The 16,042-nt window shown below is 32.7% G+C and overlaps 1 protein-coding gene across 6 annotated transcripts in view; it reads left to right on the top strand.

Moving 5' to 3' along the window:
* The window catches only part of Ten-m (teneurin transmembrane protein Ten-m), a 978,623-nt gene that overhangs the window by 925,971 nt on the left and 36,610 nt on the right, over positions 1-16,042 (top strand). For all 6 annotated transcript variants that reach the window (XM_069840033.1, XM_069840032.1, XM_069840029.1 and 3 more), the window contains 7 exons: positions 2,352-2,626; positions 4,148-4,364; positions 5,963-6,157; positions 6,442-6,651; positions 6,830-6,938; positions 9,263-9,489; positions 11,580-11,787. In XM_069840033.1, the coding sequence (XP_069696134.1) occupies positions 2,352-2,626; positions 4,148-4,364; positions 5,963-6,157; positions 6,442-6,651; positions 6,830-6,938; positions 9,263-9,489; positions 11,580-11,787 (1,441 nt within the window). The remainder of the gene's footprint in view (positions 1-2,351; positions 2,627-4,147; positions 4,365-5,962; positions 6,158-6,441; positions 6,652-6,829; positions 6,939-9,262; positions 9,490-11,579; positions 11,788-16,042) is intronic.

Below are 16,042 nucleotides of genomic sequence, written 5' to 3'. Positions count from 1 at the left end.
AATTATTGAGTTCTTAATTTTTTTTATTAAATTCGTTTTATTTTTCAGAGTAAAGTACTGAATTTTCTTTCGTACATACTTAGAGATAAGTTCTAATGTCCCTATTTCAACCAGCTTTTGTTCCGCTATAGTACACGATGCTGGTAAAGATGGAGGGCCTGGAACTGATGTCGTTATGCTCTGTTCACAACTATAGAAAATACTTCAATTTCTAAACCTGGCTTAAGAAAATAGTTCTTTTAAAAATGAAAATAAACATAAAACTGGGAATCTCAAACCTTTGTCTCTAAGATACAGTAGATCGGAGTGCCTCAACTCTATACATTTACACTAATGCTTTCTCGGAATCTGGGATGGTCAGGTGCGCCGGTCATTTAACTTTGTTACAAATTGAAAGTAGGCTATTAGCGAGGGGTTTGGGTGGGTGTCACGTATCACAATACCATTATGTGTGTGACACAAAAATATTTTTCTAGGAAATCTTAAGTTACTAGAAAAAGCATAGATTGTGACAGAGACAAGTTGTATTCACAAGCTATACAAGGTGGAAATGGCAGATCGACTTTCCAGGCTGCATCCTCCCACTTCAACTGACCAGTTAAATTGTGACGACATTTTTGTGAATTTAATGCATAATAAATAAATAGTGATTTTAAATTACATATTTTATTCATATTACATATTTAATTACATATTTTCCCGATATTTACTACATTTTTATATAGATATTTCGTACTTTGATATTACATAAAAATCCTGGGCCTATTGATCACTATTAATTCTGTTGACCTTTCTGATGGAGAAATTCCCCCCCATGTGTAGTGGACCTATTGTTCCATTATTAAATCTGGTTATGTTACCGTACTGTTACTTTTTACAGTGCTGTCATCCTTCAATGTTAATTTTCACAGAAAATAAAAATAGTTACTGTAATTAATTATCTGTGATCCATTACTATATTGATATCTATCTTAATTAACAGTGTATTGATAAAAGTACCTCGTGAATCAAACACGAATCTCATCAATAAAATTTAATTTTCCAATTTGGAAGTCAGCCTGATCATTCAACTCAAAGATAATAAGTTGTTGGTCATGAAGCTAGAGAAAAGCTGTAAATATTTGCCAAATAACAATTTATTTCAAGAAACTGGGGCTATAATTCAGAATCTGCCTAAGTTACAGTAGAAATGTTACAGATTTGTAAACAGAAACTGAATTGGAACAATTTGTGTAAGTAGTGGGTATCTTATTTTACCTTTTTTCATGTGAAATAGTGAAAATTTAATTATCGAATATAATGTATAATGAAGAAGTACATGCGTATTATACTGTTTTACTTTTTTTTTCCAGTGCTACCAATAGTGAAGTAATTTCATTCAGAGAGAATTGTTTATTCCTTTACAATGCAATGACCTTCACATGTTTGATAATTTTTATTACATTAACACATGTCCTTTGTGCAACTTTTGAGCAAGTAATACTGACATATTTCAGTTTAGGTTTCTGGATTAGCTATCCTTTTCGTTAATCTCTTAGCAGTGTTCGAGTTCTGCACTTAATGGTACTGGTACTGTTTCATATTAATATCTGTTTGCCAGTATATTTAAATAAAATATTATGGGTTACATTATATTTTAATATATATAATGTTTCTGCATAAAAATATAACTTTAGTTTCTATACTACAACTGCGCTTGGGCTCCAGAGCTACAGTACCCTCAGGCTTGGGTTGATTTCCACCAACCATAAAGTAAATGTAAGGTAATCTATGGCCAATCCACGGCCTCACATCATTTCGCCAAGAAATTGTGTAACTCTTGACTTGTTTTACATCTTAAAGCTTCAATACTAATGTAAGATCTATGGAATACAATAAATGAAATGAAAAAAATGAAACAACTGAAGAAAGTCCTATTATTTTGTGTACAAGTTTAGGAATGCTCTTTAGAAAAATATCAACTGTAGAAATAAAAGAATCAGTGAACAACAATGTACCTATATGTAACAAACAATGCAATTTTTTATTTTAAACCTTAAATGTCACAGATTTAATTTGCACGTGTATTAAACAATTTAAGTTGCAATTTCACAATAATAAGTAGGCCTAATAAATACTAAGGATTCTAATAACAGGTTCGTTTTGTAAATATTAATGTCCATTGTACATATTTTTTGGAGAATAGAAAATAACACCAACTAATATGAAGTAAAATATGCAGTAAATCGTTGTGTATTGAAAAGTAATGTAAAATAGGAACCGGCAAAGTTCTGTCTCTAACACTGGATCGCTTTCATGATTAAATATGAACATGTAGTGTATCGATATATAAACGAGTTTTCTTATTTCAGGTGGCAAAATTCCACCGAGATCTTTTCCCCCTGATGGGACAACTTTTTCACAAATTTCCTTGGGTCAGAAACTCTCCAAGGATATTCCTCCATATAGTTACTGGAACATGCAGTTTTATCAGTCGGAAGCCGCGTATGTCAAGTTTGATTACAGCATTCCACGTGGTGCTAGCATAGGTGTCTATGCAAGACGCAACGCACTGCCTACACACACACAGTACCACATCTTGGACGTCTTGAGCGGGTTCAAGGCAAGAAGTAAAAGAGGTTCACATGTAAGTATTATTGTATCATTGTTTTAAACAACCATATATTTGTTTAGTATAAAGTCAACTCCTAATTATCAGCTGAAGCCAAAAGAGATCATCATGGATTTCAACTCAGTTGCATCATGTTCACTATAAAAGCAAAGAAACCTATATGTACTAGTACCAATATCATTAATTTATAAATACTTGAATCATTTGCTTAAAGTAAAATAGAATACTTGCGAAAACTAGAGTTCTCACTACTTCATATTGATATGATCATAGGGAAAGACAGAGGAAGTTCGATAAATTAAAAAATCGACCTAATTGCAAACATTAAATTTAAGAAAGGGAAGGTGTCTTTATTGATAAAATTGAAATATTCTAATTCGAGATGTTCTATTTGATGAGTTCCAGAATGTTTTCATTAAAATGTAATTGCTGCAGTTGTCCCTTCAATGGTTAAGTTAGGCAACAAAATAGGGCAACATAAAGAAAAGAGAGTAATTTTTAGTAAATATGCAATGTAATTAAAAATAAAAGACACTATAGTGAACTTAATAATGTTATCTTATGTTTTTTTTTTTTCATTTGTACATATCACATGTAAAATAGTCGAACTGATACTTCTTATCTGTGACATTTAATAAGCTGTAATCGAATATACTGTACTCATAATACATAAAACGTAACTGAATTAATGAACCCAAATAATAACTCGCAACATGGAACAAATTCAGTCATCCTTAGTACGTAAAGATCAAGAAAGTTGATGTTCCAGAAGTTGTTTCGAAGTACATTACATATTTTAAATATTATATACTGATACTGGTACCCTACTACAAATCGCTACCTCAAACTCATATGTCAGTACCGTACTATCTTAAGTTGTCTACACAATGATACTACTAATAAATGTAACAAAAAGTTTATTTGCAATAATTATATCTAAGTTATACCAACCAAACTACTATTATTACAAGATAAAAAGTAAAAGTTACATACATAAATTGTGCTTACTCACATTACACACATCAAGTAGACACATTTTTTAGCCTTTAAAAAGATATTTTCTAAAAACTATTATGAATGTAAGTATTAGGCTATTGTCAAATTAACGAACTTTCTATGTATTTCCGGTAAATCTATGCTTCAGTGGCTAGTCATGATAATATCTTTGAAAAATATTGGAGTGCAAGAGGTCAAATGATTTTATTGTCAAACGCCTGGCATTAGAAAACAACAACAACAACAACATGTATTTCCGGTTTGTTTTTACTGCATAAATTTTGTTTTATACAGCTGTAATCTTATGTAAGTGAAGGCTTGACATTATTTTAAACTAGGGCATATTTTCATATGCTCACAAGTTTCTAAATAAACTATAATACACATTCGACTTCAGAAATCTAAAAATAAGTTACATTACAGCATTAAAATATGTAAATGCTCTCTTTTGGGAGGAGAGGTAATTTACTTTTATGATGTATAAATGTTAAGATAGTGTTGGTTTTTCGTGTTGTGATTAATTGTATGAATTTCCTTTAGCCAACGGTGAAAAAAGAAGTTACACATTTCATGGATCCCGGCCATTGGTTTCTTTCTCTCTACAATGACGATGGTGATGCACAAGAAGTCTCTTTCGTTGCTGTCATAGCAGAAGATATGACACAGAACTGTCCGAATGGTTGCAGTGGGAAGGGGGAATGCCTTTTAGGACACTGTCAGTGCAATCCAGGTTTTGGTGGTGAAGACTGCAGTGAAAGTACGTATTCCAAATGGAAATTCTCATATTAGTAGAGTTAATAACATCTGAAGGTAGAGACTGTGTATTCGATTTTCCAAAACCCTCTTGTATATCGTACATTTGACTATTTCTATTTAAAGTAATGTATCCTCTCCTCTAAAAGGCGTTTATAAGATAGGTGTTCATTTAATATTTGCTTATAATAAATTGTTTTGTTTGAGGCAGCTTTTGTGACACTATTCTGAGTATGATGCAGCTACAGTTTTAAAATTAAAAATGATTAAATCTCTTTGGGTTTCTTAGTCGTGTTTTTTTAATAGCTTCCCAGTATATTCTTCATATGATTATATGATCTATCACTTCAGTCTTTAGATCGGAGTAAACCTAATTGGAAAAGTTTATCCTAATTTCTTTGTCGATAATATTGATACAGAGCATGAGAGGAGGAGATTTATTTATCCAAAGTTGGGCCACTGAACGATTAGTTTAATTTCCTTAATTGAGCTGCTGCTTCAAAAAATTTTAGAAAGGCATATAAAAAGTAATGATACGACTTTGTACGGTAATGTTTATTTGATATTTTGTGCGCCTATTCTTTTGTTTTCTTCGTAATTTCCCAGTGATTATGGAAGAAAAAATTACAAGTTTTTGATTAATAGCTATGTAAATTCATTCATTCAGTTTGACAAGGTTTATATATGTCTCAGATTTGTGATACTGGTATTTTTTGCTTGTGAAAGAGAATTGATTCTGGATAATCTTGTCTGAGAATGGAGTGGTTACCACAACGAGCATGCAGAAATCGCTAAATGTCGGGCTGGATTTAGTGCTGTTTTATTGAGAGTTCTAGACAAAAAAAGATACGCACTATATTTTTCTGTAAAATCTGTGATGTATGATTCTAATGTATAAAAATATTTCGAGTGTGTCCCACAAGAAAGTAATTTTAATATAATATGACATTATTATTATTATTATTATTATTATTATTATTATTATTATTATTATTATTATTATTACTACTACTACTACTACTACTACTACTACTACTACTACTACTACTACTACTACTACTACTACTACTACTACTACTACTACTACTACTACTACTACTACTTATGGCTTTTAAGAAAACCGGAGGTTCATTGCCGCCCTCACATAAGGCTGCCATTGGTCCCTATCCTGTGCAAGATTAATCCAGTCTCCATCATCATACCCCATCTTCCTCAAATCCATTTTAGTATTATCTTTCCATCTACGTCTCGGCCTCCCCAAAGGTCTTTTTCCCTCGGGATTACTATTATTATTATTATTATTATTATTATTATTATTATTGCTATTCTTGTTATTATTATTATTATTGTTGCTATTATTGTTATTATATTATTATTATTATTATTATTATTATTATTATTATTATTATTATTATTATTATATCGTTTGATTTAGTATGCCTCAAATTTCTACAAAATATTATTTCATGTGGAAATGGCGGACATTTTAGAAAGTTATTTCAGTTTCTGTGCCTTGCACTTAAATATCCTTCAGCATCTCAGTAGAGATACATTTATGTATCTTCCATTGCCAATAGATTAATACTAAATTTGTTATTGCAGGTGTATGTCCCGTGCTGTGCAGTCAGCGTGGTGAGTACATCAACGGAGAGTGTCAATGCAACCCTGGCTGGAAAGGCAAGGAGTGCAGTCTGAGGCACGATGAGTGCGAAGTGCCAGACTGTAATGGGCACGGTCACTGTGTCAATGGGAAGTGTGCCTGTGTGCGAGGCTACATGGGCAAGTTCTGTGAAGAAGGTAAGTGTCCTTGTAATGGAAGTCAGTCAAGCCTCATGTTTGTGTCCACAGAATATAAAAGTTAGAATGTCATTGAGAATTATATGCTTAAATATAGTTGAGCGAAATTAGTACTGAACTTCTTTGCTTCTAATACTTTGTCTTATGTTAATCTGAGAGACAATAATTTTTATTCTTTGAATAATTTCAATTATATCATTGTAAGATTCTTATAAGCAGAGATCAATAGATCGGAAGAATTCTGTTTCGATCGTCAGTTTCGACACACACATTGCTGCTTGCAGTGGACTGTCCACATCCAACTTGTTCTGGCCACGGTTTCTGTGCGGAGGGTGTCTGCATTTGCAAGAAAGGCTGGAAAGGAGCAGATTGCAGTCAAATGGACAACGACGCCCTGCAGTGTCTTCCAGATTGCTCAGGCCATGGTAGCTTTGATCTAGAGACACAGACCTGCAGTTGCGAGCCCATGTGGTCGGGAGATGACTGTTCCAGAGGTATGTAAGAAATTTATTTTAATTACGAAAGCTACTGTATGAAAGTTAGTTGTAGGACAGGATATATATATTTGAGAAACTTGAGATTGTATCTTTTTATAGGTACCTAATGATCACGACTAAAAAAAATTTGACTTGTATTACACTATAACATTTGAAACATATTTTTGACTTTCAGAGCTGTGTGACTTGGACTGTGGACCGCATGGTCATTGTGTTGGGGATTCATGCATGTGCAATGCTGGTTGGGCAGGAGAATACTGCAATCTCAAGCAGTGTGATCCAAGGTAATACCTAAGAAACTCTTTTCAGTGAATCATAGCATAGCTGTCACCTGTCACGAATTTGTCCCAATTTCCAGTATAGGTGTAACAGTCCCAAGATAAAGTCCTAGATTACAGGTTCAAATATTCTACAGATGCGTCTTATTTTCTCTATTGTTTTATTATTATTATTATTATTATTATTATTATTATTATTATTATTATTATTATTATTATTATTATTATTGTTAATGTCATCATCATTAATATAACTGGAGACCGAGGAAGAGATGGACAGACCAACATTTCAAAGCTGTTGCTTCAGAATGAAGAAATTTGTATTGATACCCACACACTGTTAAGGAAAATTATGATGATTAATCTTATTCATTAATTCATAGTTTTTTTCCCCAAGGACAGGTTTTTCACTGCGCATCCACCATTCTCCAATCTTTCCTATTTTCCACCTTCCTCTTAGTCTCCACATATGATCTATATATTGTAATGTTGTCTATCATCTGATGTATTCTTCTGCCTCGAACAACTTTTACCCATACACCATTCTGTCCAGTGCGTCCATCAGTAGGCAGTTTCTTGTCAGTTGATGGCCCAGTCAATTTATTTTTCTCTTCCTGATCAGTTTCAGCATTATTTTTTCTTCGTCCACTCTTTCTAGCATGGCTTCATTTCTTATTCTGTCTGTCCATTTCACACATTCCGTTCTTCTCCATACCTATACATTTCAAATACTTGTAGTCATTTTTCTTCACTTCGTCGTAATGTCCATATTCCTGCCCCATACAGTGTCATACTCCACACGAAACACCACTAGTCTCTTCCTTAGTTCTTTTCCAGAGGCCTGCAGAAGACTTCCTGGCAGCAGCTCGTGTTACTACTTACAGTTAGGGAAAGGATTTCTAGGAGCAAAAAAAAAAAAAAAAAAAAAAAAAAAAAAAAAAAAAATAGATAGATAGATAGATTTAGAACTTTATAAAATCCAACTTAGGACTTTTAGGGATTTATATAAAATGAACAATTAATAATTTTAATTTTAATAAAATTATTTCATTTTAGATGGAATTTAAGTACAAAGAACTGGTGCTGACAATAAGTGCTACTGAACTGAAGACTCAAATTATGTCAGTGAAAGAGACTTATTGCTGATTGGTCAGTTTCATTTCGCATAACAATGGTGCATTTATGTTAAAACTAATTTGTAAGTTCTCGCCTAACATGAACAACATACCAACTTCAGTTCAGGAAATTGGATAAAATCTTCTTCTCTCCCCTTGCCAGGCCAGTATATATATATATATATATATATATATATATATATATATATATATATATATATTTTACATTTTGAATAGCATTTTTGTAGTTATGGTGGCATTTTTTTAAATTTTAGTACCTGCATTTTTATTTTAAATATACACAAAATACTAAAACGCCACTTTTCAGGCACAAACATAGGCATTTATAGGATTTTATGGTTCAGTTAGGCATTTTAGGTTCTGTAGAATATTAATAGGGGGTTACTGTATACATGAAACGTAGAGATATCTGAATAACATACGTCTAGGACGTAGCAAACAAAATAGGTATGTAACTAGAAATCCGTTCTCTACTTATAGTACCTCACAAGTATTTGAAGCTGTCCACTTGTTTCATTGCCTCATTTCGAATTTGCACGTTTACCTTCATTATTTTTCTTCATCCTATACTGCTCACAGCTGTCGTTTAACTCCAGTAGCAAATCCTTAATATTATTAAATCTCGTAAAAAAGGTTACTCACAAATAATAGACAAAAAAAGTATTTTAGTTTGAAGTTTGTTTTCAGCCATTTTGAAGGTAAAATAGCGAAACTATGCATCATCTAAGGTTACACCGAACTAAATATATTTGAATGGAAATAAAATTATATTCTAATGCCGATGTAACTACTGTATAGTATTGTAGCGCTAGCCAAAAGTGGTGACTGAATGTAGGAGTACTTATTCCCACATTCTTTCATCCTCTCTTTTCTTTCTTCACTAGCTTCACTCCCAAATACTGTCTACACTGCTCTGCATAATACTTCATTAGAAGTACTGATCTTTGTATCATGTTTCATATGCCAATTTTTTTAATATTGCCAGTCCAGTGTAAGCTGTGTGGACCATTCCCACCTCAGCAAGATTTTGTAAAAATATAAATGACCCGATCCTTGTAATTATGCATGGGATGGTAAATGATGCAAGAAGAATAATTGTCTTTTCATTAGCTAATAATAATATTACATGAACATAGGAAATTTACCTTCTGAATAATTGTACTTTGCTCTTGTCTAAAGAAGTTTGTTTTGTAGGTGTAACGAACATGGGCAATGCAAGAATGGCACGTGTTTGTGTGTGACTGGCTGGAATGGCCGTCACTGCACCATGGAGGGCTGCCCCAACAGCTGCAGTGGACATGGTCAGTGTCGAGTGAATAGTGACGGGGCTTGGGAATGTCGCTGTTATGATGGCTGGGATGGACGGGACTGCAGTGTTGCCTTGGAGCAGAGTTGCAGTGACGGGAGAGACAATGACAAAGGTGAGCCCTCAATTGTTTTCCTCATAAACTTTTAATATTTAAATCTGACTGTATTCCTTTCATAAATATCTTTGTATTTTATGGTGGACTTCCTCAAACTGTTGTCCATGTATAATGGTCTTTTAAATGTAGTTTGGTGAGCTACAATGTGGAAACATTTGATTAACACAGTGAAATTCTTTAATTTATGGGTGAAATTTTGGTCATTTTTAATAAAAAATCGCTTTTTCGTTTTCTTGTAAAAATGAATCAGCAATCTCTTATTTATATGTTGAGCAAGTTTCAATGCTCTGCAGCACTCGAAAGCATAAAAATTACGCATTATATAAATGGCTGCATCCTTGAACTTCAATTTTATGCAAACTTTACAATTTTCTCACATTTTTTTTCACTAGGCCTACATTTCGGTCAGGTTCTGACAATTTTGATGCTAGAAACATGAAATTTTACTGCATGTTCTAAAAAGTATGGTTAACAAATTAGATTATCATATTTTTCATATGTTAATTACTTTTAAATTAGAAATTAATTTGTATAACAATAGGACTAAAAATTAAAAAAAAAGAAAAACTTTTGACAAAATAATAATCTTTTTCTCTATTCTAAGGATATATTTCTAAAATATGGATGGTTAATACTTTTCTAGGTACATCAAAGATACTGTATTTTTTTTCTAGATCATATATTTAAATTTTGTACGAGGAGATAGGTTTTGAAAATATGCCCCAATTTTTTAGAGAAAAGGTATGACTGAGAAAATATCTGGTTGACATGCATGAAATTTGTAGCATGTGTATATATATCATATGTGGAATATGTGCCAAAAATGAACCAACTAGCTTAAAAATTTCACCCATCTCCTCCCTTAATTTAAAATGGGTGAATGATAATGGCCATAAGCTGACAACCATTGACATAAAATGTACATTGACAAGTTCAAGTCAACTTGTGGGACGCGAGGTTGGATGGGTTCTTGTCCATCGAGGTCGAAATTGCAGAACACTGTCTGCTACTTTCATTAAGTCCTCAAGTTGCTGACAAATTGATTACTGAATACTTTTATTTAATAACATGTTTTTACTATTGTTGCCAGTTATTCATGAACTTTCTGATCAGGAACTGTGCTACGAATTATGGTATTATAACTTGCTTTCGTAAAATATCATCATCATCATCATCATCATCATCATCATCATCATCATCATCATCATCATCATCATCATCATCATAACACTTTTCATGGATTTGGACAAAATGGTTGATCCGTTCTGGTCTCAGTTGCCCAATAGTCATTTCAGTGGTCTTCCCTGATGTCTTGTTCTCCAAGGTTGGTAATTTTTCATTATTCTTGGGAAACTATCTCGTGTCATCATTGAATGTGTTTAAACCAATTATTTTTGTATTTTATTTAGCACTAATGTAACTTTTAATTCATTTAAAATTTCTTCATTAGTCTTGTGATCTAACAAAATATATTGCGCAGTTTTTCTTATGAACTTCAAAACAGCAGCTCTGATTCTTGATTTATCATATGTTTTTAGAGTCCATATCTCACTGCCATAAGTTACATTAATAATGAAAGTGCCAAAGTGTTATAAATATTTACTCTAGTACTCCTTGAAAATTTTGTCGGTTTAAAAATATTAGCCTATTTATGAGTAAAGCATGTAAAATAGGTATATTTATGAAAATATGAAAAATGACTGAGACATTAGAAAGAAAAAGACTGATGTTGCTGTTAATTCTACAGATAACCCTAATAATAATTCTGATCTGTGTGTAGAAATTGTAATTTAATCTAATAACAACAATAACAGTTACTGTATATCGCAAATAAGGAAATAAATTTTGTTGATGACTCAAACATTAAAGAATTTTTTCCTATAATTTGTTACAGAATCTTGCCATTTCTCCCAACAACAAAAAAACAAATGAAAAATAGTTAGTTCCATGTTTTATATAGTATATATTTTAACGTAACATATATCTTTTAATAAAACAAGTAGGTAATATAATTTATAATATGAGTGTTTGTGAAGTTCTAAGCAGTGAAAAGTTGAGAATTAAAATCCATATGAATGCATTTTCAGATGGTCTAGTGGACTGTGAAGATCCTGAATGCTGTTCAAACCATCTGTGCCGCAGCAGCCAGTTATGCGTGTCTGCTCCCAAACCCATCGACATCCTGCTGAGGAAGCAACCACCTGCCATCACAGCATCTTTCTTCGAGCGAATGAAGTTCCTCATTGAGGAGGGCAGCCTGCAGAACTATGCACGTCAGGAGACTTTCAATGAGAGGTGAGTGTCTCATCTCCGACAGGAAGTAACTCGCGTTACACTCTCTTCTGTGAACCTATCACTATGAACATGAGGATCAAACTGATTCTTTTCCCCCTCTCTCTCATCTGCTTTGTTGTGCCCCACGTGAAACACCGTCCCAAGTTTTAGTATGTACGTACATGCGTATGTGTGTATGTGTGCGGGAGAGTCTTGAATGGAGCGGGTAGGCATGGAAAACATCAGTGTGCTGTTTCCTGTGCCTATCTCAGCACTGTTGTTTTATATTACTCCCTGAGGAAGTGCATGATTGTGTGTTTGATTTACCATGATTGGCGTGATGTCATTCTTTGTTGACCCAGTTGCAGAGTTTTACAAAAAGTGTACTCCTGATGAAGTAGGCGCAAACCCATTAATGAACTATTTTGTGGATATGGACGACTTTATCTTATCGTAAAGTAAAGGAACAACATTTTCTAAGAATCTAGAAGGATCAGTATAATTTGTTTTCTTATTCAGCAACATCCACAGAACCTCAGCTAAAGGAAAATCATAGGAATACATATTTTGTGCGAGATCATGCATATTTGCTTGCTTTCCGCACAAAACAAATACGCGGTAAGTGTGAAATACCACATTCAGTATTCCCAACATAACACACATAACAATTTCCCTATTCTTACTGCTTAAGCATCATATTCATTTTACTGCTATAGGCTTTTAACATATTATTTTTAAAGACGTTCAATATAGTAATAATTATAAATTGGGAACTTACCACTGCAATTTCACCTAAATTGCACTGTTAATTATTGTTTTTAAATATTTGCAAAAATTAAGTAAACTCTACAACACCACAAAAGTTACTGCATTTGTAATGCAAGTAACATTAAGGAAGCCGTGAAAAAATCAACAAGATTCCAGACTCATCATAGACTGGGGGAAAAAAAAGACAGACGTATATCACGGCCTGCTGCAGTATAGTAAACACAGAAAACATTTTATAGGAACAATGTTGAAGATAGATATATTTGTTTTCCAAAGTTGAACAGAAACCAAGATGGAGATTTCATTGCAACTAATTAGAAATTCCTCTTTCAGGTATGTAATAAACGATCTTCGCACAAAATAATGTACGATACACGAGCGGTATGTTTGTTTTCATGTTCTCGGAAATTGAAAAAGCTCAACTACGTTTCGCTTTTTCAATATTTTCCTCGAATATGAAAACGTCAACATACCGCTCTTGTAACGCATATTACTATTTTATGAGATCAGCCTATCATCGTAGAAAAACTGTGAACCATAAATAAAAACATTCAGAGTGCTTACTAACGTGTATGCCTTTCAAAACATTTAAATGAAATAAAATTGATAACCTTGCTTCACCAAACTGTGTTTAATGCAAGAAAGATCATCTAGTGGATAGGAATCTTTCAGCAAACAATGACGTCCTTCGTAACAAAATCAATACAATTTAACGCTATTAGGTTGCAACATTTCGAATGGCTTCATTGTCAAGTGTTTAGCACTGAAAACAGATACTGTTAATAACAATAATTTGTCTTGATTTTTAAAAAGTGGTTAAAATATGATCCCAAATATTCATATCTGTGGTATTATGAAATCTGTAAACTTAGCAGCTACTTATGTCAGATGATTTCAAATCGTTAATGGAATTTTTCCGCAATGTCACATGTGATGTATTGGCAATGGAACCATCATAAGACTTTCATGATCTCATACTGACAAGGTTTATATCCTTGTAAAAAAACAGTGCTTAAATTTCAGTTTGATTCGTCGAAGCATTTACAGTTCTTAATAATATCCAGTGTTAAATTTTATATATTTCCGTGCATTATTATTAAACTTCATCACCTACATCAGAGGTCGACATCTTTTAATCATAGGCAGGTCCTGTGGTTAGCACTCAGCACGAAATAGACAATAGCGTGGATAGAGAGAGCCAGTGGCGTATTTTGCAGTACAAGTACAGGTAGAATTTGTCATTAGAAGTAGGCTACTAATGCTAAAAGTTATTGTTAAATTTAACTATTATTAAATGCATTGAATGCTTCAACAACAAAGAGGTACCAGTATAAATAAAAAAGAGCTGCCTTTTTTATGAAGTAAACTATTTATATAAAATTTAATATACATGTATAAATGTACCTAATATTAAATAAGTACCAGTACATAAAAATAATACAAATTCATGTTGAATCTTTCGTACACTACTTTTAACACTTGAATATAAATAATTGATTAAATAATTTCAGAACACACACACTATTTGACACCACATTTCACCACTTTTCAACAATCGAACGCACCCACACAACAGGCAGTGAAGTTCGAGATGACGCTGAGATCTAGTAGGCTCTGAGGATGGTGTGAAGAAGCACCGAAACAGCTGTAAGCTGTAAATGCTTACACAATTAACACGAGTAAGATCGCCAATTAATCAATTATTTAATACAAATTATTACATGTTCGATTTTTAAACCTCTAGTAAGCTGTTCAAGCTCTCAAGTTGTTTTCACTGCTAGTACAGCAATGGGGTAAAGGAATTTCAATAATGTAAGATGAGTATTGAACATGTTCGGAAGTATTTCACGTACTTCTGTCCTGTATCTAATAAAGGACGGATTGTTTTACATATCCGTTTTCAATTGAATGTGTTGATTGTATCATACTGGCGGAGAGAGAGTGATAATGTAATTCTGGTCAGTAATGGCAACCAAAAACTTTAGTAATCATCGTAGTTCGCAACTTACGGTACTTTTTTATGTTAATGTTGAATAATTAAGTTTAAGTACGACAAAATTCATATCTCATGACATTCTGTTAAAACATTTTTGTTTAATTGAGATATTATTATAATTCTTTATAAAATAAATATAAAAATGAACTTGGAAGATCGGTATCCCTCTACAACTCTCCAAGTCTCCACCCTTACATATTAACAACTAGCTTAACTGTTTACGGGATATTTACAATACTGGTAGTTAGAAAAACTATATAGTATTTATATTTCACTGGTCATCTTTAGTTTATATACGGTACACTAGAAAATAAATAATAATAAATATTGTTGAAAGTGATCCTATTTCTAAAATTCGGAATGGTGAAGATTCAGTTTATAAACCAATCCATAAAGGCATGCTGAGAAACGATAACTGTTGGTTCATTGGACACAACAACCAAATTCTCTACCCTTCTATAACATGGCATGACATAATATATGTGTACATAAACTTCTATGCAATAACAATCAATCTTGAATGCGCAACTGCTTATTGACTTACACCACAAAATATTTTCACTATTTATTGGCTACACAGTGAGTGCATACATTCGTGGTAACATATGGTAATGCCTAGAGTCGAGTTGTCAACTAATTGAAAGATTGAGCTCTTTGGCCCATTCTGTCTTTACTCCTCGGAGAATTATGAACTAACACTATACATTCACAAGTGGCGTACCGGTAACTCCTGGCATAATAGCACTGCTTAAAAATACAAGATGAAAGACAAGCTTATTTACTGTAGAAGGAAGATAAATTTCGACGTCCTTGCCTGGAATCAAACCCGATCCGGTTTGTAACCAGGAATACATAGTTGAACTTATTTATCATGCCCAGAAAGATTAGGTCATGTAATGTACATTTTCCAAATTCTGTGCAAGCCGAGACGAGGTAAAAGTAGCCAATAACGTAATTGTGAAGTGCTCAACATTAGAAATCAACCACCAACAGTCACTTTGTTGTTGTTTGCTAATACTCTGGATTTTGGATTTCTTCTCATGTTCACATAAATATTATTTTTAGCCTAATAAAATTACCCCAAGAATAAGCTCCATTCTGTATAATAGTTCCATGTAAAACGTTTAATTTGTAATGTAATCTAAAACTTATCGACTATCAAGACTTTTAGTGTCTAGAACTATAAAATTGAAGTTGTTAAAGTGTAAAATTTGACTTAATTTGTAGTGAATAATTCAGAAGCATGAAGAACTAAAAATAGTATTTTCTCAAAAGTCTAATTTAAACTCAGAAACAAACATTTCGTCATTCCTTTGTAAATATGCCATAAGAACATTACAAGATAGGCCTACTCATATTCACTCTCTTTATTGCATAAATAAATTGTTAGCAAATTCAGAAACAAAGAGTAACAACCATTTGCTAGATTCGCAATAAAAATTATTTTATTTGATTTATTTATTTATTTTATTTTAGTGTTGTTAAGTAATGAAAATATAAAAAAAACGTACA

The sequence above is a fragment of the Periplaneta americana genome, chromosome 11 (assembly GCF_040183065.1).
Source record: "Periplaneta americana isolate PAMFEO1 chromosome 11, P.americana_PAMFEO1_priV1, whole genome shotgun sequence".
Lineage (NCBI taxonomy): Eukaryota > Metazoa > Arthropoda > Insecta > Blattodea > Blattidae > Periplaneta > Periplaneta americana.
The sequence above is the reverse complement of the archived record's forward strand: the minus strand, read 5'-3'. Positions and strand labels throughout refer to the sequence as shown.